General features: G+C 36.8%; 1 protein-coding gene across 18 annotated transcripts in view; it reads left to right on the top strand.

Annotated features, from left to right (window-relative positions):
- The first annotated feature begins 756 nt into the window (after nucleotides 1–756).
- ptprt (protein tyrosine phosphatase receptor type T) overlaps nucleotides 757–21,058 on the top strand; it is a 274,244-nt gene continuing 253,942 nt past the window's right edge. For 13 of the 18 annotated variants that reach the window (XM_056270640.1, XM_056270639.1, XM_056270636.1 and 10 more), the window contains exon 1: nucleotides 757–1,134. In XM_056270640.1, the coding sequence (XP_056126615.1) occupies nucleotides 1,055–1,134 (80 nt within the window). In that variant the 5' untranslated portion in view covers nucleotides 757–1,054. The remainder of the gene's footprint in view (nucleotides 1,135–21,058) is intronic. The other 5 variants (XM_056270641.1, XM_056270642.1, XM_056270643.1 and 2 more) reach the window with 1 other exon arrangement.

The following is a 21,058-nucleotide window of genomic DNA, read 5'->3' as shown; positions in this document are numbered from 1 at the left end:
ATCTCCCTAGCCTTTTTATTCATCAAAGAATCCTGAAAAAAAGTGTCACAGGTTCCAAAACAATATTCAGCAGCACAACTGTTACCAACATTGATAATAACTAAGTATCAAATCAGCATATTAGAATGATTTCTGAAGGATCATGTGACACTGAAGACTGGAGTAATGATGCTGAAAATTCAGCTTAAAATTCAGCCATTATTTTAAATTGTAAAAATATTTCTCAAAATTATTACGTATTTTTTCCTCAGGCTTGATGAGCATAAGATACTTTTGTTCAAAAACATTAAAAATACTAATGTTTCCAAAGTTTTGACCGGTACTGTATAGTGTGTGTGTGTGTGTGTTATGTATGTATGTATGTTTATGTATGTATTAATGTATGTGTCTATGTGTGAATGTGTAGCCTATGTATACACATATAAAGTTTGGCCACCAGAAAGTCTCCATTTTAAATTCATGTTGAGCATTAAGCATAGGCTATATCCATTATTTGGACAATTTATTGGTGAGATATTTAGCATTAAAAGTGCTTCTGCTATCTTTGAAATAGATGCTACTTGATTTGATATTTTATGTAATCCCACATTATTCATACAGTTTAAAGTGTGGCTTAAGTGTCCAAATACTTTCGGGGCCACTGTAGCTATATAACACCATGGAAAACAAAGAAACTAGAGTGTCCTAGAACCTCCCTCACTCATTGCTCAGAGGGTGTAGAATTACTTTTAGGCAGCGCGCAAGTGCGCACCGTAGCGTCTTCAGCGCGCGCTGTAGTGTGTAAACCATCATCTCACCAGTATTTCGTGTCAGAACGGGCTGGCAGGCAGGTCTAAGGACCTGGGGGATATATTGGAACCCTCTCCTCGTTCATTCGCACCCACTCTCCTCCCCAAACACCCTGTCGTAGCAGTACAGAAACCCAACAATCAGACAGCTGTCGACTGCCGGCTTGAGTCGCGCGCGCTACATCACCAATGCCGGGAAAGCGTCCGCGCAGTCAGCTCTCTCGCGCACGCACGGACAGCGAGTGTGTGAAGTAGTGACCGCAAGAATGGACCAAAGGAACTACTTCGCCGTTCTGCTGCTCATTTTCCACGTTCAACTCACATTTGGAGAGTTCTTTCCAGGCAAGTTTGCATTCCGTTCTCTTTCTTTTGGCCACTTTGCGGAGGTTACGCGAGGTTTGAATGCCGTAACCCAAGACGGGATGAAACTTTAATTATTGTGTCTTGTTTATTAATGACGGTGTTCTGACGGGAGATGTAACTTAATGTTATAACGTCAGATGAATATGAATTCTAATAGATTTGGTGTTTGCTTTTTTTTAATCGTTTTTGACTTTTTTTAGTCATATCAGACATGTTTTAAAACGGAACTGTATCGGTAGGCTATTACCTCAGTACTAGCGTGGACTCAAGTTGATCTGATTTTGTCTGGAAAGACGACATCTCTAAAACATTATATTGTAGGCTACTATAATATATCATATTGCATTATATTATATAAAAAATGCTGGGTTGTTTCACCATATGTTTGGTTCAAATATGGACAAACCCAACCGTTGGGTTTAAAAAAAATATTAAAAACCCTAACCCTAACCAAAACATGGTAACATATTATATTCTGTCTATGATAGCCTACCTCAGACTGGATGAAGAAAAGTTTACTCAGTCACTTCTCCTAATTTTAGCTATTTGTAATTTGTGTTTGTGGTCATTTATAAAGTTTCTCATTTATCAGTGATCGGTTTAAGGGAATTGTTGAGCTCGGCGATGAGATCTTAAAATAGTCTCGTATAGAGTGAGGGAATCGGCCACCGCGTCCGTTCCGTCCTGAATGACTGCAGTTCATCTTTCCGCCGGCGGGTGGCGCTCTGGGCACATCCAAACCCTGAACCACAGCATCACCGGTTGAATCGTGGGTCGATGAGGAATTGTCCTAGAATAGGAAAGATTTCTCCGTTTCTTTTGTTTTAAATATGATAATATATTTTTTTTGAATACCGTCTTTTCTTTGTCGTGAATAACCGGAAGTGTTCAAAGAAAATACTGAAGAGCTAAATTATAATAATAATGATGCAGTTGATTGATGGGGAGGATTTAAAGAACTAAGTTTTCAGATGTGCTTAGAAGAAATTATTGACTGTAAAGCAAAATAGAGAACTGTCTATTTTAATCTTACCTGGAAGGTTAGAAAAGTCAATTATTTTTCAAATAGCTGTTTTAATGTTGAAATAAGCCAATAACGTCTAGTAGAACATGTCCTGGATTACTGTAAAACACACAAAAATTGAAAACTGAAGTTTAATTAATGCCTTAAATGAAATAAAGGGATTCCAAAATTGCAACCTGTGGTGATAATAAGTTCCTTGCATGTGTTCAACCACTTTGAATTTAATTGTAGAAAATTGAGTTGAAACTGTGAGAACTTGTCACAATAATTTCTACCATTTTGTACAAGTTAGACATGGAAACAGAGATGTTGATATATAATGATGAAAACACAACATCCTCACTCAATTTTTGACAAATGATTAAAAACATTAAACAAAAATAATTTTAATCAGTGGACAGAATGTTAAGTAATGCAGATTATTATATATGTTTAATAAACAAAATTTTCCTGCCGTTTGTGTATTTCAGCTTTTGGCTGTAGGTCTGTGTGCTAAAGACTGACACTCAGACAATAAAGTTAATCAACAGCCAACCGCAATGGACAAATATTAAAACAGTAATTGCTAATTGTCTTTCTGGGCATGCATGGCTAATGAAACCAAGGCAATTTTAGTTGACTTTTGGAAATATCTGTAAGCTTTGATTGTTTCACACTTCTCACGTGCTGTTGACCTGTTGAGCAAATGCGACATGCTTCTGTAATATCTTTCATGGCTTAACATGTTCTTTTAATAAGCCCCAATAGACCAGTGTTTTAAAATTTCAATGCTTTTTTAGCGTCACGTCTGTAGCCTGGCTCTTGTTGCGAGGATAATTTGTGTTCCATTCTATCTTTGCTTGTAATTTTGGCAGGGCCAACAAGACTTTCTCTGTGCTTCAGTGAACAGCTTGACAAGTAAAGGCCTATCTTTATTCACCAGTCTGAGGAAATGAAAGCAAGGCTATCAACATAAAAAGACTATTACAAAAAAGTATCTTTTTTTTGGACCTGATTCTATTGTGCGCATGGTATTCTTTGAAGTAGCATGTAAATACTATCGTATGTGAGCATGGTAGTCATTTAGTAGTACCATTATATATATCAAAGTACCATGGTATTACTGTTTGATTCCATTACTGTACCATGGGACCCTCAGGACATACAGGACTAAATGCTTCCATTACATTTATTCCGCATATTGATGGATGTCTCTTGTATTTTATTGATGTTTGCTTCATTTAAAAGCTGTTTTAGTGCACAACTGGTGCAGTAGATCTAACTGTCTTATGCCTATGGGCAAAGCGGTTGAGTGTGCCATAATTGATTTAAAAGTGGCAGTTATCCCACTGAAAGATTTTCATTTGGCATTTAATTGAATATCTTCAGCTGGCAGCAGAGAGCCAAACAGGGAAGACCTAACGTGTCTTAACTCTCAGCGTTTCTTGTCATCCTCCTGTCGTCAGACGTCACACTTTCAGCAGTCTTCTCTGTAAAAGTTGACCAACTGATCGTTTTTCGGCTATCGGCAACAATCCATACGGATCGTTTTTCCCTGTCATTGCTGGAGCAGCTGAGAAGTGTCCGCTGTCTTTATACAGTACGAGAGCGGCCCCTAGAGGCCAAATCACTGATGCCTCCAGGAGTTTGTTTTGACACGTGAGAAGGATTTAAAACACACCAAAAACAACAGACAACAAAACGCTATGTTTACAGTACACTACAATACATATTTACATATCATTATTAAAGTAGGCTAATTAATTTGTTGACTGGAGTGGAGAACAGCAGTATGTTTGCTGTCGAGGCTTCGAGGACGCTAACATTAGTTGTAGCCTATCAAGCAGTTAAACCAATGTGACAAAAACACACACAAGTCTGACCCAAATGTTCAATGTCACGATTGTTACCATCTATTTGAATTAGTTTGTATCCAGCTGGTCGCATTTATGCATTTGTTATTCAGTGAAGTTGCATTTTTTCAAGCTAGTGATGTAAATAACAAATTGATAGGCTTATGTTCATGCAGCTGACAGAAACATATAAACAAATCAGAAATGCAAATAAAGTGGGAGAGGATACAAACAATATACATATGTGCCGAATTTCAATGCTATGGCCTTTGTGTAGATATTTAAATATGGCCATCTTTAAGCATGACTGTTTGTATTTATATAACACTTTACAGTAAGAGTCCATTTGTAACATCAACTGAGGTTAATAAAAGTATTGTTCATCGTTAATTTCAACATTTGATCATACATTTTTACATTTTAAACTCGATTCTCTTAACTTTAGTTAATGCACTGTGAACTAACATGAATGATCAATGTATAATTAATATGTAAATATTTATATTTAAAAAGTAGTACATTTTTATGGTTCAGTACAGTTTTTAATTTTTGTATTAAAGTTCAGCACTATTTTATGTGTTATGTTTGTTTCATTCAGTATCCATTTTTAAAATTATCGGTTGATTAATCGGTTATCGGCCAGCGTGGTCCAACCTTATCGGTAAAATCCACAGGTCGACCTATAGACGAGAGTGTGAAATTCCTTACAATGAGTACAGTGGCGTGATACCTGGATGGTACGAGATGGTAATACTATGGTTATACTGTATATTATCAATGAAAGGTTTTGATGGACCTGCTCACTTTATTATGGCTATTTTGCACATTTTAGAAGAAATTAGTTCTGAAAACTAGGAAATAACAACATGTAGTGTTATTTCTGTTTTATATTTCATATTTAAACACCATTGAAGAGTTTCAGTTTGGGCTGGACACTTGTTGACTTCTTTTTTTCATCACAAACTGGTCCAACTTTTCCAATATAAAAAGTAAATAAAAAAAATGATTTGCTCAGGTTCTGAATAAATCTATTAAATAAACAAAATTTAAAAATGAAAATGTATTTTTACATAAATAAAGGAGAGTGAACCAGCTGCCGTGACGTATAAGAGTTGAACACGGCATTTCCAGTGTTTCTCACCCATTTCTTCTGGACACTTAGTCTTTTAAACATGAATTCTTTTCTTAAGGGTATTTTTTTACTGTATTTTTATGTATATTTAATTACATAAACTTAATTAAAACATTTATCCCGATATTTATATTGAATTTATCCTAATTTAATTTATCCTAATTTTAAGAATTAAAATCATGAGAAATTTAACTTAGGTAAGTGAGTCCAGACTTTTGACTGGTAGTGTATATTTTGGTGCTGAACGAGTATATTCAAGTACCATTTCTTTAACTTTGGTATTTAAATGTACTCATACCATTGTATACTTTTGGTGCTCTTTTTGTTAATGATAACACAAGCTTGCTTGTGAATAGAGATTTCTTTCAATAACCTAGTCTTTAAATATTTGTGTGTGTAGTTTCACCTTTTAAATGGCAAAGTGGGTTCATTAAAGCAAAAAATGATTCATTTGTATTAAAAAAAACACCCGTAAAGGTTGTCTACCGGTGATGACGAGAGCTCTCTATGGTCCTATGATAAATCATAAGTTTATTCATTGGGCCCGGGGTGAGGCAGCCCACCCATGTAAATTAGCCCCCGGCCCTGTCTATTTTAGCAGCAGCATGATTATTTATTGCAGGGCAAGTTTATCTAACTCAGATGCATATTTTTTATTTTTTTATTTGCCTGGCAGAATTTTTAATTTCTTCGAGGTTGCGAGGAGACGCCTATTATTAATAAGAATGATTAATTAAAACTAATGAGAGATCATATACCCCGAGGGAGCTTAGGATTTGTCTCTCTCTCTCTCTCTCTCTGACAGCTACTCGTTTGCAGCTCAGTGAAGTCTCTTATCATCTGTGCACTGCCTAATAGCTAATCCAGAAACTGACAGACTATCGGATAATCCAGTTCACTCAGTGTGCGTGTTTCTTTAGGGCTTCTAGATTAATTTAAATAAATCCTTGAGCCTGAGGCATTTAGGAGTTTATATATTTCTTTTTGGCTACTGTTGCTTCTTTTCCCGTTCATCTATACCTTTGCAATGTCTGTCTGAAGGACCGACAGTTTCTAGAGTTTTTATTGAGTAGTTGAAGTATTCACTTAGTATTTTAATGCATTTAACCCTTATAGTTTTGAATAGATAATATGCACTCTTTAAAATAAAAGTTCCAAAAGGGGGGTTTCAAGACAAACCATTTTTCATAGTGGAACCATTTTATGGTTCCACAAAGAACCTTTCAGTCACCATTTCTTAAAAGAACCATTTTTCCCCTAACTTTTTCCACTTTATAGAACTTTTTGTGCATTGAAAAGGGTTACTTTATGGAACAATAGATACCAATATAGAACCTTTATTTTTAAGAGTGTGGTTATGAATACATATGCATTCATATGTCTAATATTTCACAATGTCTACATAAGATTCGTTGTCCACATGGGGTCATCAACCTTTTTCAGGCCAAGGACTCCCTGTAAAGATGGGGAGAACATCCCGTAAATTTTATAGTATAAAATACACTCACCGGCCACTTTATTAGGTACACCTGTCCAACTGCTCGTTAACACTTAATTTCTAAGCAGCCAATCACATGGCGGCAACTCAGTGCATTGAGGCATGTAGACATGGTCAAGACAATCTCCTGCAGTTCAAACCGAGCATCAGTATGGGGAAGAAAGTTGATTTGAGTGACTTTGAACGTGGCATGATTGTTGGTGCCAGAAGGGCTGGTCTGAGTATTTCAGAAACTGCTAATCTACTGGGATTTTCACGCACAACCATCTCTAGGGTTTACAGAGAATGGTCCGAAAAAGAAAAAACATCCAGTGAGCGGCAGTTCTGTGGGCGGAAATGCCTTGTTGATGCCAGAGGTCAGAGGAGAATGGCCAGACTGGTTCGAGCTGATAGAAGGGCAACAGTGACTGAAATAACCACTCGTTACAACCGAGGTATGCAGCAAAGCATTTGTGAAGCCACAACACGCACAACCTTGAGGCGGATGGGCTACAACAGCAGAAGACTCCACCGGGTACCACTCATCTCCACTACAAATAGGAAAAAGAGGCTACAATTTGCAAGAGCTCACCAAAATTGAACAGTTGAAGACTGGAAAAATGTTGCCTGGTCTGATGAGTCTCGATTTCTGTTGAGACATTCAGATGTTAGAGTCAGAATTTGGCGTAAACAGAATGAGAACATGGAACCATCATGCCTTGTTACCACTGTGCAGGCTGGTGGTGGTGGTGTAATGGTGTGGGGGATGTTTTCCTGGCACACTTTAGGCCCCTTAGTGCCAATTGGGCATCGTTTAAATGCCACGGCCTACCTGAGCATTGTTTCTGACCATGTCCATCCCTTTATGGCCACCATGTACCCATCCTCTGATGGCTACTTCCACCATGTCACAAAGCTCTAATCTTTTCAAATTGGTTTCTTGAACATGACAATGAGTTCACTGTACTAAAATGGCCTCCACAGTCACCAGATCTCAACCCAATAGAGCATCTTTGGGATGTGGTGGAACGGGAGATTCGCATCATGGATGTGCAGCCGACAAATCTGCGGCAACTGTGTGATGCCATCATGTCAATATGGACCAAACTCCCTGAGGAATGCTTCCAGCACCTTGTTGAATCTATGCCACGAAGAATTGAGGCAGTTCTGAAGGCAAAAGGGGGTCCAACCCGTTACTAGCATGGGGTACCTAATAAAGTGGCCGGTGAGTGTATGTTTTTATAGTATAAAATATGTTTTTGTTTAAGCCTGATCTGTAATAACATCTGTGTACTATGTTTAATTTGTTGTACCTTGTTATGCTGCTGTCTAAATATATATTTATATATATTCAGAAAAAATAACACAAGTTATTACATTTGAATATCAAAACCACAATATAAAGTTAACTCCAATCAAAGCTAAATCATTTTTTTTACACAAAAATTAGTTTAGATTTTTTAATAGAATATTTAAACAGAATATTCAATGAGAAAAACAAGTGTGGGATTTTTTTTTTTTTTTTTTACCATTGCAATTAATTTTGATCTGACCTTCAGCTGTCATATAGAACCACTTTATGTCATTAAGTCATTTTAGAGGCGGACATTTTAATGGAATGATCACTTCTTCTTTTTTTCTTTTTTTTTTGCGTTTGTAGTAATGAGCAGAGCACTGATAAATCTTTAGCAATGAGACCAGGAAAATGTCTTAAGAAATGTTGATTGTGTTTGACAAGATTTTGCTTTATAATTGAATTTGACTGAATTATTTTTACTTAACATGCAAAATTATGTCCACATCAACACTGTCTACTTCCTGATTGTGTTCTTTTTATTGAATGTTTGCCAACATTCTGATATACAGACATTAGAAACGGCATAGGTGAGCCTTGAACACACGGCCCAGTGGGTAAAAGCTCTATATAATGAACAGAAATCTCATTCCTTCTCCAACCACTTTTTCTGAGCCCTTGAATGAGACACTTCATGTCTAATGGCCGCCGCTGTGCTATAAGCCCATCCCTCTCAAAGTCAAACAAGAGTAAAAAGTCGGGGAAAAAAACAACCCTGAGTAAACAAGTCACATGATGAATGGAATTTAAAAGAAAAAAAAAAGACTTTTAAACTTCATTGAGAGAAACCGCCACATCGCCGAGGCTGCCAGTGCTAAAAAAGCATCACTCCGTTTCAACATGTATGGAAACAAAACGAGTTGCCTTACTGTGACTGATCTATGTTTTGTTGTGATTGCCGCTCGAGACCGAGATGGAAAGCTCGTCTGAGTGGGTGAATAAACAATGCGAGAAATCAGGGAGAAATGAAACGCTGAAAGCCGCAACTGAGAGATAGACAGAAAAAGAGAGAGGAGGGGAGGGGGGAAGAACAACACTTGAAGTGGTCGAAAAAATGAGACACCTGAGAGGACCAACAAATGACTTTGCAAGGGCTGTCGGGACATAATGGATTTCACACACAGACGCACACACGCACACACACACACACACACACACACACACACACACACACACACACACACACACACACACACACACACACAGGAACATGATTATTTCCCGTGTGTCCATTAGAAAGCGCCGGGGCCGTAATTGTTTTCTTTGACCTGCTTGTTATCGCCCTGCTCCTGGGTTGCCAGGTTTCAGCGCTCCACTCTTGCCCTTTGACAAGCTGTCACTCAGTGGCCTGTTTAGTATTCGAGCGAGAGCGAGAGAGAAAGGAAGACTGTCAGAGGTGTTATCTGCATGACTGTGCTGGTCTAATCCTCCCCACTTATTCTATTTGGCTGACTAAATGACAGCTCAATACTGGAGTGCGGGCCAAGTCCACTATAAATGAGACGTCTCCTCGTCGTACTGTACAGAAAGTGAAAACCTTGTTTAATATCTGAGGCGGTATGAGCCACATTTAGTTAGTATTTAAAGGCGCAGTTCACCTAAAAAGAGAAAGTCCCCTCAATTTGTGCATTTGAGGTCACTCAAAACCCATTTCCCCTGTGAAACACAAAGGAGACTTTTTAGTCGATAATAAAGTTCCTGTGCTCATACAGTGAAAGTGTATGAGGTAAGGAAGTGAAAGTTGTTTTTATTCATTCTATTATTGTTTATTGTATTTTATTTATTATTTTATCAACCCCCTTAAAGGGGTCATATAATGCCATTTTTGTACAAGCTAGTATGATTCTTTAGGGTCTAAATTAAAAGTTTGTAATATACTTTAATTAAAAATTCTCATTAGTATTGTAAGAAAACACTTATTTTACCTGGTCAAAAACAGCTCTGTTTTCAGCACGCCGTTTCAGTGCATATGCCTTTAAATGATAATGAGCTTTGCTGACTCCGCCCCTCTGTTCTGTGTACACCGTTTGTAACACAATAACACAATAACCATAACGCGTTGTTCAGTATAAACGGGGGATTATGAATTATATTGAGAACGACATACATAGAAAACATGGCGTAATGTACCCTGAGTGTAAACCTTAGACGCATTCATTGTGAAGCGTGCAGCTAGCGATTTGCAAAGATTAATATATTAATATAAAGTTTAATAAAACGTTAAACTCACTTCCGTTCTTCTGGAGATTCAGCAGGAACATGAATATCTGGTACCGATCCTTTTTTCATGAGCAGCTTCTTAGCAAATCCAGCTTTATACTGACCCTCGTTTATAAAGCAGTCTGGTGAGAAATGATTCGCGCAAACATGAGAGTATTGACGTTGCTCGTGGGGAATATTCCCTTCGAAAACAAACTCAGCCACTGCGTCTTCGGCGGTTCGGATTTAGGAACATTAAAATGACTGCTGTGTTCGTTATTACACCCAAGAACAGAACACCACAATCGCTTAGACGCCATTCTGCTCATAGACAGTGCTCCAGCATTTCAACAATGACCGCGCCGGTCCGCGCAGACTATGATTGACAGCTCGCTCACGAGCGAGGGCGGGTCTGTGTTGAAACGATGCTGTCAATCAACAATCGCGGGAGGGGCTTCCGAGCGTGTGACGTCACATGGTCGAACGGCTTGATTTGAGACAGGGGAAAACATATAAGGAGATCAAAACAAAAACACTGGATGGATTTTTATCATTTTATGATGGTTGTGTACAGACACTGCCAACACACATTTCAGTACAATCAACTTTTAAAAGTGCATGTACCATTATATGACCCCTTTAAATAGCTCCTTAAAGTCAACATGAAATAAAAAATGGACCATATTCACTGGTTTAGAACACTTTGTGAACGGTTTATTGGTTTGTTATTTCCAATGTTTGTCTGCGTAAAATTTTATCAAATTGACCAGCCTCTGAAATACCTTTCCTTCTTAGAGGATGACACCGAGTTCTCTTAATTTTAAACAGTAAAATCTTGTTTTAATTCAACATGAAATCAAAACCGACTCTATTTACTTTCCAAATCCATGTTATATAGGAAAATATAACATTAATTACAATTAGTTATGTTTTCTTAGATAACTACTTTTTAAATACCTTTTTGCTGGTAACCAAACCCTCTTATTTTTCTCAACCACCTGTCATATGGAGACAGTTTTTAAATATTTGATTAATTCCAGATGGATACAATGAAGTCCCAGCCTAACTAATTATACATTTCTTTTTCCCCCTGTGGTTTGACATGCATCTTATTCTCAGATAGGTTTCGTAAAATGTCATTGACATTAAATCAATTAAGCATGTGACCGTGATCCAGTCTTATGCTAAGAGAGAACATGAAAGCGAGATCTTCCACTCTTCTTTCATCCATTTCTCCAGGGCACAAACATCCGTTCCCCTTCAGTCAGCTCTCTCCAGCAGGGTCATATGCTCATTCTGGATGGGCAGAAAGACCCTCTCTGATGTCCAGGGTGTCGAGGGATTTAATGTGTGATAAAAAGTAATTATAATTTTTTCTACTGTGTGTGCAAGGCCGGATTTACAGACATTTTCTGAAAGATTCATGAGAGTTTAAGAGTAGAGAGAAAGAGAGATGTTGGAAGAGACTGCTCCTGTGGGAGGAAAAAAAGAGACAATGTCAAAGAAAGACAGAGAAAAATATTTTTTTATATATTTTGTATGTCTTATTCATAGTTTTAAAGTGATTTTGTTTGGTTTATGTGGACAAATATACATATTTTTGAATAGTTTAAACAGAGATTTTGAACTGATTCACGGGAATAAATTTAGTTGATTGCATTGTGCATTAGGACACAAAGTATTCACCAATACTTTGTAATAACACTGTTGGTAACACTAACATAACACGATACTTCACGTTATTTCACGATAACACTGTAGGTGTTTTGAAATGTGAACCGCTTTGCAGCTGCTCACAATTTGGTAAAATACAGCACTTTCTTAAAACACTTCTGGATGGAATTAACTATCTGGCCCATCATTGGTTTATTTACCTGTGCGTGGGTTGGAGATTGAGCTGTTTTTGTTTCCGTAGCATGTGAGGCTCAATTACATTAAAGAGACACAGACTCATTTGACGCCCCATCAAATCACTGTCGGTCTCCGTGCAGCGCTGTCATCTCAGAATCAATAGAGCAATAAAGAGCTTTGGACAAAAACAGCGGGGGACTCATTTGAATGTGACACCTTATACCTCTCTGTCCTGAGCGCGCCGCACAAGCAGGGGATGGATTTCTATTCACAGCCGTAAGTGTCTCAAAGAAAGCTTTCTAAGAGGTTCCCACTTAGACCGAACCGAAAAAGAGGGGAGGGAGGGAGAGACAGGAAAGACAACAAAAATGCTTTATGATTTTACTAAATCGTTAAGGGCTATTAAGCACAGTGTGAAGCATAAAAGGTTGTTGTTAATAATAATAATAATAGTTGTCAGTGAGCTTAGAAAAATTGACCTGGTGCGGTAATTGATGTCCTGTCACAGGTTGGCTTATTTTGGCTTCAAATGTTACGTGACTCTTAAAATGAGATTTTAGCTAGACCTGCTGGTTTTAATAATTAATTATGCACTGTAATATGGACATACACAGTGAGGTACCTGCAATTTCTGCATTTACAATACAGCAAGGCCTCGAGTGTTTTATTGCTAATACAAGTTATACGTTTTCATTAAAACGATTTTTTATTTATTATGCAAATGTAATACTCTTCCACGAGAAGATGTCCCTGACATGTGTTTTGTGTCACAGTTGTTACTATATTGGGTTTTTAGAATTCTTGCAATGTTATATTGACCAATCAGCATCCAGGACTAGAACTGTTTAATTAATTTATGTAGTAGCGTTTTCAAAAGTACCAGTACTGTGGTACCAAGTCGATACTTGAGTTTTAAAAATGTAACGGTACCAGCCTTTATGATGTTCCGTTACTACCAAGTACTGGGATGCTTTCAAATGCTCCCATGCTTATTTAGGAGCGCTCTGTGAAGGGTTTCTGTGCAATGTGTTTTCTGTGCAGGCTTTTCTAATAAGTCAGAATTCAGTTTATTCTGTGTGAGCTCTGCATGCTCGCGAATCATTTTGTTATTACCAAAGTATAAACATGCTGTAAATAAAACAATCCATTGTGCACAGTATTAGTAATAGACAGATTTTTTTATTATAATGATAATTTTCACTCAGTCATTGATCTTTAATGTATTATTTACTTGTTAAATAAATTCTATTAATAATTCTATTATTATATTAAATTCTATTATCTATAGTATATAAAAAATATGTAATGTTATAATAAATAAATAATGGTACCAATAACTGTTAATTTGACTGGTATTGATACCGACTACTAAAATTTTTGTATCATGTAAACACTAGAATTTAACCAATGGAGACAAAGTATGTTGTTACTACATACATTCAAGTCATGTGATCGTATTTACACGCATTTTGTGAAAAATAGCAATAAAGCTCGCCTCTTATTTATTGCTTGTGATCATTCTCGGTGGCAGCACGAAATGGATAAAATACATAATGCATCAATTACACAGCTAATGAACATCCTTTGCTCTTTATTTTGTTGCAGTCGTGCTAAAAAGTTTCCTTTGTTTGTCAGTAAGCGTAAAAGAGAGCGAAGAAAATGCATGTCATAATTATGACTTCTGAGCTCATAAGTACAAACTTCCCAGGAGGACTTGGACACAGCAGAAACTCAATGTAAGCAGTGAAGTGAATCGGCGTAGATGTTCCTCAGAGAGGGAATGAGGTATGGGGAGGTTGAGATAAAGAGGATGAGGCTCAGGTTTTCTGGCAGAGGGTTATTCTAGAGGTGGATGGGAGAGAGAGGAAAAGGAAGGTGTTGGCAGAATGATTCAGACGGTGCAGGTCTGGAGAGCTGAGCAAACATCATATGGCTGGCATTGAGAAATATCCTGTCCTTCTGTTTACTCTACAGTTCTTTCATGGAGAGGAACATAGTCAAAGAAACCTGCACAGATGTGTGTGCACATACAAACGCGGTAATTGCCATCAATGAATCCATCAATAAATTCAGTCTAATTGGATTGAGATGAAGAGTGTCTTGATTGTCAGTTAAGATTTGATTAATTTGATAATTAAATCTCTTACTATGAAGACAGATTGCACACAGCATAGTTCTAAACGAATCTTAATTTGAATAGCGTTGGAAAGGTGTTGAAGGACCCCATTCTGGTCTGGCTGTTCATTTGTAATTTGTTGTAATTATCCAAAATCCATCTGTTTCTCCATTTATTGTTGAAAACAAAGCTTTAGCCCTCACTGACAAGTGAAGATCTCTGGGTCTGCTGAGTTTAGTCTGCTAAAGTTCACTCAAACTTTGAGATGCAGGAAGTTTGTGTTCTAGCATCATGAACGAGTGTGCAACTTTTGTCTTTTGAGTGTGTGTGTATTTATTTATTTATGCAGCGATTATTATTGAAAAGGAATTTACTATACTACCCGCCAAAAGGTTTTTGAAAGTATCTTATTCTCACCAAAGCTACATTTATAGTAAAAACAATAATATTGTGAAATATTATTACAATTAAAAATAACTAATTAATTGAATAATAAAAAAATAAATTTTTTTTTTAAATAGAATATATTGTTATTATTATTAGTATTATTATTAATGTTGAAAACTGCTTAATATTTCTTATGTATTTGATGAATAGAAAAAATTCAAAAGAACAGAATTTATTTAAAATAGAAATATTTTGTAAAATTATATAAATATCTTATACCGCTCATTTTGATAAATTTAATGCATCCATGGTGAATGAACATAATTGATTTTTTTTTGCTTACCCAAAACATTTTGAATGGTAGTATATCACAGTTTCCACAAAAATATTAGGCAGCACATTTGTTTTCAACATTTATAACAATAATAAATGTTTCTTGAGTTACATAATGTAACTGTAAAAAAAAATCATCAAAAAATCATCAAACTCTACTAGTTGACAAGTAGTCGAGCATTCTGACCTTAAAATGTGCAAGATTGGAAAAAGTACTTTAACCGTACCTTTAGTATCCACACAATTAATTCTGTCAATCTAATAAATAACAATGAATGAACAACCTTAGCTATCCAGACTCATGAGATAAAGTCAGACCCTCGTGAATCACTGCCTATCCAAGCCCCCTCATTAGCCATTAGAAACCCAACTGTCTGCCACATTTTGCCCCGCACCATGCAGTTGATTCACAGAAGGAAACATGTGGGCAAATACATTGAGATGAAGTACGATTAATTGGCTGATCCATTTTCGCACTGAAAGTGCTTTGCTTTTGTAATTCAGCTTGTTTTACTGTCATTATTTTACTCACGCTGCTTCTCAATGACTAAAAACAGCTTTTGTTGCGTAGCTTTTTCATCCACCTGTTCCTATTTGCAAGAACTTACCTTTTAAATGTCCCTATAATATAATACTCTACTTCACTCTGAATAATCTCACTGTACTGACGTTGTGACTGCTAGGTCATGTTGAATTAAATTGCTTGTAAAAACAGGAGTGAGTGTAAGAAAACGTGACCATGAAGTCATATTTTCAGAGTACAGTGGGATGAACATAATACACTGGGTGGCTCTTATGTCAGGGCTCTGTCAGAAGTCAAGGGAAGGAAGAGGCGAGTAACAAGACCCACACACATTCATTCTCCTTACATTTCCCTCTGCGAAGACACCATTAACCTTTAAGGGCTGTGGTGGACGTCCAACAGATACTGTTGGCAATTTGAGAAGGAGGCTTTTTTCCCCAGTGGAAGATTAAAAACGTTTTTAATTGGTGTGGGTAATGGTGATTTTCTGGAGTGGATTCACACTTTGGTGCATTATTTGGACGTTGTGAAAAGGTCATCCACCAGAGCAGTGTGTTAGAGGACGAGAGAATGCCATTGGATTTAAATGAGAGAGCGAGAGAAAGCCGCACACTCCTTTGCACTCTTTGAAATGTATCGTGACGTGAGCAACAAACTAGATAACAGAACCATTACAAGGAGAAAAGTAGGATAACTAATGATAACGAGAAAGCTTTTGACTATAGGGTGCCTCAACTTCAATATATATATATTGTCCTTTGGTGGGGGGTCAGAACCTTGCAGACATTTGCATTCTTGTACTGTGGTAAGTCTTGAAGATCAATCCAAAAAGAAGAAAAAAGACCGGTCTACTATATTATTTTCCAAAGTACTAAAATCCACAAAAAAGAAAGTGAGAAATATGATCAACCAAATAATACAATCTGATCATTAAACTGTGTACATTGTAGCTCAAATCCTCATTAAACATTATACATCCATAGCTCATCCTGTGTCACGCTCTGCCTTCCAGAATTCTCTTTGAATCATGAATCTCTACATAATCATATTAAAATTAATATTGAAAATGTCAGCAAAATGTGTGACTTTCAGACACATTGTATTGTTTTCAAGGTGTACTCCGATGTTCATACATCGGTTTTGCCTGCGCTTAAAGATAAATGATCCGCTTTTCTCATTTTCTGGTGGCTACTTCATCTCCTGTGAATGCGAACGCAATCGTCTTTTCCAGCTCGCCATTGTTCAAAGTGACAGTGTTAATTTGAATGTTTTCCCATTCTTTCATCTTCACACATTTACATCCTGCTGACGGCCATTAATTACGTGAAAACCAAAGCCATCGTAAAAATGATGGATGAGTTACGCCTTCGACATGACAGTGAGATGCCAGAACCCAACAGGAACTCCTTTGTGCAGACCGTTTGCCTTGATTGCCACTAATGGGAAGTATTAAAATGATGACTTTTGACCTAAATCCAGCAAAGTACCCCTCATTATTTGAAATGGCAGAGCATTAGGCCGCTTGTTGAGTTGTGAGGTGGAATTTCATGGAACCCTGGTTCATTCATTTGAATGGCAATTGAGTAATTTAAAAAAAATGTTCTCTTTGTATATAGATATATAGTATATGTATAGTTTTATATAAAGTTTCACTCAAATAGATTGACCTTACTCGCATTGAGTTGGGATCCATTGACTTACTCAAAGTGACATTGAGGTTGTGCTCAGGTTTGAAATATCTTCTGAGTGCTTAGACGCTATTGGACTCGATTTGAGGTTGTGTTTAACCTTAAGCACAAGGTGATCACTTCAGCAGGTTTTGCACAAAACAAGGTGTTTTTCTTTGAATGTGGCTGTGATGTAGCTTAAAATACACATTGAATACATTGGAGTTGAACCCAACTCTGTATACCAATATACACAATCTAAAAGCAACCAACATGCTAACGCTGTTAATAATAGGAACATTGGGAGTAATAGTTGTGGAGGTGGACTAGCTTACACCTCTTCCTGTTTTATATTTTATTATCTCAGGCTATAAGTGAACGATTTTGTAAAATGACATTTTACAGTCCAAAAGAGTTAGCAGTATTTTTCAAAATGATTTAGAAAGTATTTGCAGGGGGTTGGTTTATACTCCCCGGTTTAGAAGCTATTCATTTTCTCTATCAGCATGAAGGTGGCAGAATATGATGAAAGCTGCTGGTGTTTCTCTGTTTCTGCTCTCTCCTCTTATCCTCCCTGCAAATCCCCAAACTACAATATTTGATTGTGTAGTGTTCATTGGCAGTATCTTGACAGTGTTTTGACTTTTTTTGCTGTTAGATAAGCTAGCGGGAGATCATGCCATGTTTCGCGCAAACCAAACTAGTGCATTGGCCCATTTTATATTAATCCACCCACTCTTTTTTTTAATTGTTAAATTTCATTTAGAGTTAATGTAGTACCACAGATGGCTATTTCTCACTAGCAATAATACATGTCTCCATCACAGTTTGCACTTGCTCAAAATAGAATCAAATACACTGGATTTTAGTGATTAAATGTGAAGTATGTAAATGTAAATGTGTTGCATTTTATTTATTTATTAGTTTATTATTGATATTTATTTTAAGTATATTATAATTATTTTGGTGGAAAGGGTTAATGTAGGTGAATATATGTACAAGTTTGCAAATTTCAGTTGTATTGAGCTATTTGTTAATGCTTTGGAAAAGATTATAAAAATAAATACATAAAATAATACTTTCTACTCTCCCAGCTTAATATTCAGAGATGTAAGTAAGCAATTTTTAGGTTTATTTCCCCCCAAAATGTTTATAGTGGCTCTTGGGTACAATCCAAATCATTCTGACCAGCTCAACACAACCATACTAGCTTAACCAATAGCATCAGTTTGGGGTGGGGCTATCTGTTTGTCCAAGCAATGGAAGATGGGGGTTAAAAACTGTTTGAAATTTTTTGATATTTTTAAAAAATTTCATTTGGTGACACTAGTAGCAAAAAAATGAGAACATTTTTCAACTTTAAATTTGACAGGGCAGAGTACTAAACTAAAATTGATATTGTTATAGATTTTACTCAGTTGGATCAATGATCAATAAATCCCTTGAAATGATCAGTTTGTTTATAAAATTATAGATAATAAATTAATATTCCAGGAATGCACATTTCTTTCCCGGTGCGCACATTTCTTCCTTTCGGCTCTCCCCGCAGTCTATTAGACACCGAGGGTGAGTTATACTCTCCAGTGAAATAGAATCATGGACAAATAGAATCAGGTGGGAAAGAAAACTAAAATACCATTAGCTGTAATTTGCCCCCATCAGACCTGCATTCTGTCTCTATCCACCGTTTCATCTATCTCTCCTCTTCCTTTCAAAGGCCTCGTGTGCTCCTGTGTCTGGTCAATACCCCCCAGCCATTAGTTGATTTATCATCATTATTGTCTTTTCATACCTGCGGTTTATTTGATGAAGCTTTAGCGCGCCAGGCTTCCAGCCGCTGTAATGGCCAACTCTCCTTCATCGGGACTGTAAATATGTTATATGAAAGAGCTGAGGATATAAAGTGAATGCGGACAGAGGGAGGGGATAAAGAGGAAACCATCAATCTTTTAAAACACCCCATGTGACATATTAAGCATAATTCTTTCCTATATTATTTGTGATGCTTGCTATGTAAACCTTTTTGTACAAACCCACAAGTCTAAGGCCAGAATCATCTGACTGACTGAAACCTTTTTGAGTGATTCATTAAAAGAAACTGCCACATTGGAGTCATTTGTTTGTCAATTGTACTACACTAGTTGCTTTATGATTTGATTGATTGTAAATTTGTTGTCCAGTAGTTTTTTTTTATTCCTTTAAGAGATTTGATGGATAAGAGTCATTTGTATTGAGTTGAATTGTAGTATGCAGTATGAATTGAAGCATGTTCCAATTCACTTAAAACAACCTGCTCATAAAATGCAGTTGTTTATTAATCAAGTACAATGGACGTATAGTTATTTGTTTGATTCACTTTTAAGAGTCAACTCATAAGAGCCATTTATTTTGTGTTGAACTTGATCATGCTATACATTTTTGATTCACTTAAAATATTTGGTTCATATAACCTGCTTTGTTCGTAAATCGGACGACATCGGTTGCGCTGTATGTTTTAATTAATGAGTTTGCGTGAGAAGACTGTCTTTTTATCTTGTTTTTATATGACTTTGTAGATTCAGCAATTTTGCATTGGCAAATTTGAAAAGTGATGTTGGATAGCAATGCCCCGGCATTGTAGTGTTGAGTTTTGCGCAAGTTTCGCATATAAGACAGCAGCTTGGCTTCTCTGCTGATTTTTATTGTTGAGTTGAATATTATATAAACTTTTAATAAAATCTATATCGTATGTTCCTCATCGCTGCTCATAAATGACACTGTGACATTATAAAAGTCTGTTGTCCTTGTATGTGTGCTTGATCCCTCACTGTTTTCATTAATTCAATGGTAACATTGTATCAAGGACACTATTTCTGCAGACAGTGTGTGTGTGTGTGTACGTCCTCTCTTTCTTTATGAGCGGAGTCAGTATTGTAGCCTTAGAGGTTTATTATTAGTTCTGTGTTTGATGTGTCAGCTGTACATTGCAATATTGTTGGATGACTGTCATAAAGCCATAACCCATTATATTTAATATATCTTTATTCGTTCTTAGTGGTGAATGCTGTGACGGTCTGTCATAAAGTACAGAGAGAGAGTTAGCCAAGAAATAAAAATAAAAAAACGAGATCTCTTCGATATCTCAATTGATTCTCCAAGACTGGAATGAGATTAGGTGTATAAAACGGGGAATTGTTTTTTGCAGTTTTCTGCTTGTTTATTTAATGCCCACTATAGCACCCCTTGTGGCAATGTCGAGAAAACAATGCATGCTTGTATTGCGTTACGTTGTAATATTGGAATGCACAAACAGTTTTTTTGGACCGAAAATGAAGTTAAAGCCTCAATTTTACTATGCAGCACTTTTCCTAAGGATTACTGGGCAAACATTGCATCACGTAATTAATATTCATGAGTCAATCTGTTAAGTTCTATTTGTGTCCCTCCACTTTTCTTCATCACTAATCACTGACTTTTTTTCATTTGGTGGAAAGGATAAATGTGCAATGAAACACAAATCCTCATATAAACTCCCGCTCTCACCCTCTCTTTGTTGTGTACAAGTAACATTAAAATGTCACCTGTTAAACTTTAAAAGTTAAAGCTCCATGCAAACGATATGCTAATGCCGCTATCCCCCTTCCCCCACACCAGTGTGTAATTGGTCCACGGCAGACACTATGTAAATATTTTCTTTTATTTTTGATGCGTGTCATAATGGCGGGGAGACTAATTGAGTTTACTCGAAGTGTCGCCTGGTTTCAGCCTCAGTCTGTCAACAGTGCACAGGGAGTGTGACAAGGGAAAGTGGATCTCGTACACTAATGACATGTTGCACGCCAGCGAGTCACGCATTCGCATGGCGCCAATCTAACAGCTAAAACCCACGACCCAAGCACTCTAGGCTGCATTTACGCTTACAGGGCTTATTGTCTGTATGCATATTGAAGGATGGGGATTCAGTATATTTGAAACCACAGCCATAAAATTGAAAAAGAGAATTTGTTCTGGCCTGAACCATAACAAATAAGGC

Source organism: Rhinichthys klamathensis, unplaced genomic scaffold, assembly GCF_029890125.1.
Source record: "Rhinichthys klamathensis goyatoka isolate OS25496 unplaced genomic scaffold, OSU_Roscu_1.1 h1tg000303l_1, whole genome shotgun sequence".
In the NCBI taxonomy this organism is placed as follows: domain Eukaryota; kingdom Metazoa; phylum Chordata; class Actinopteri; order Cypriniformes; family Leuciscidae; genus Rhinichthys; species Rhinichthys klamathensis.
The sequence above is the reverse complement of the archived record's forward strand: the minus strand, read 5'-3'. Positions and strand labels throughout refer to the sequence as shown.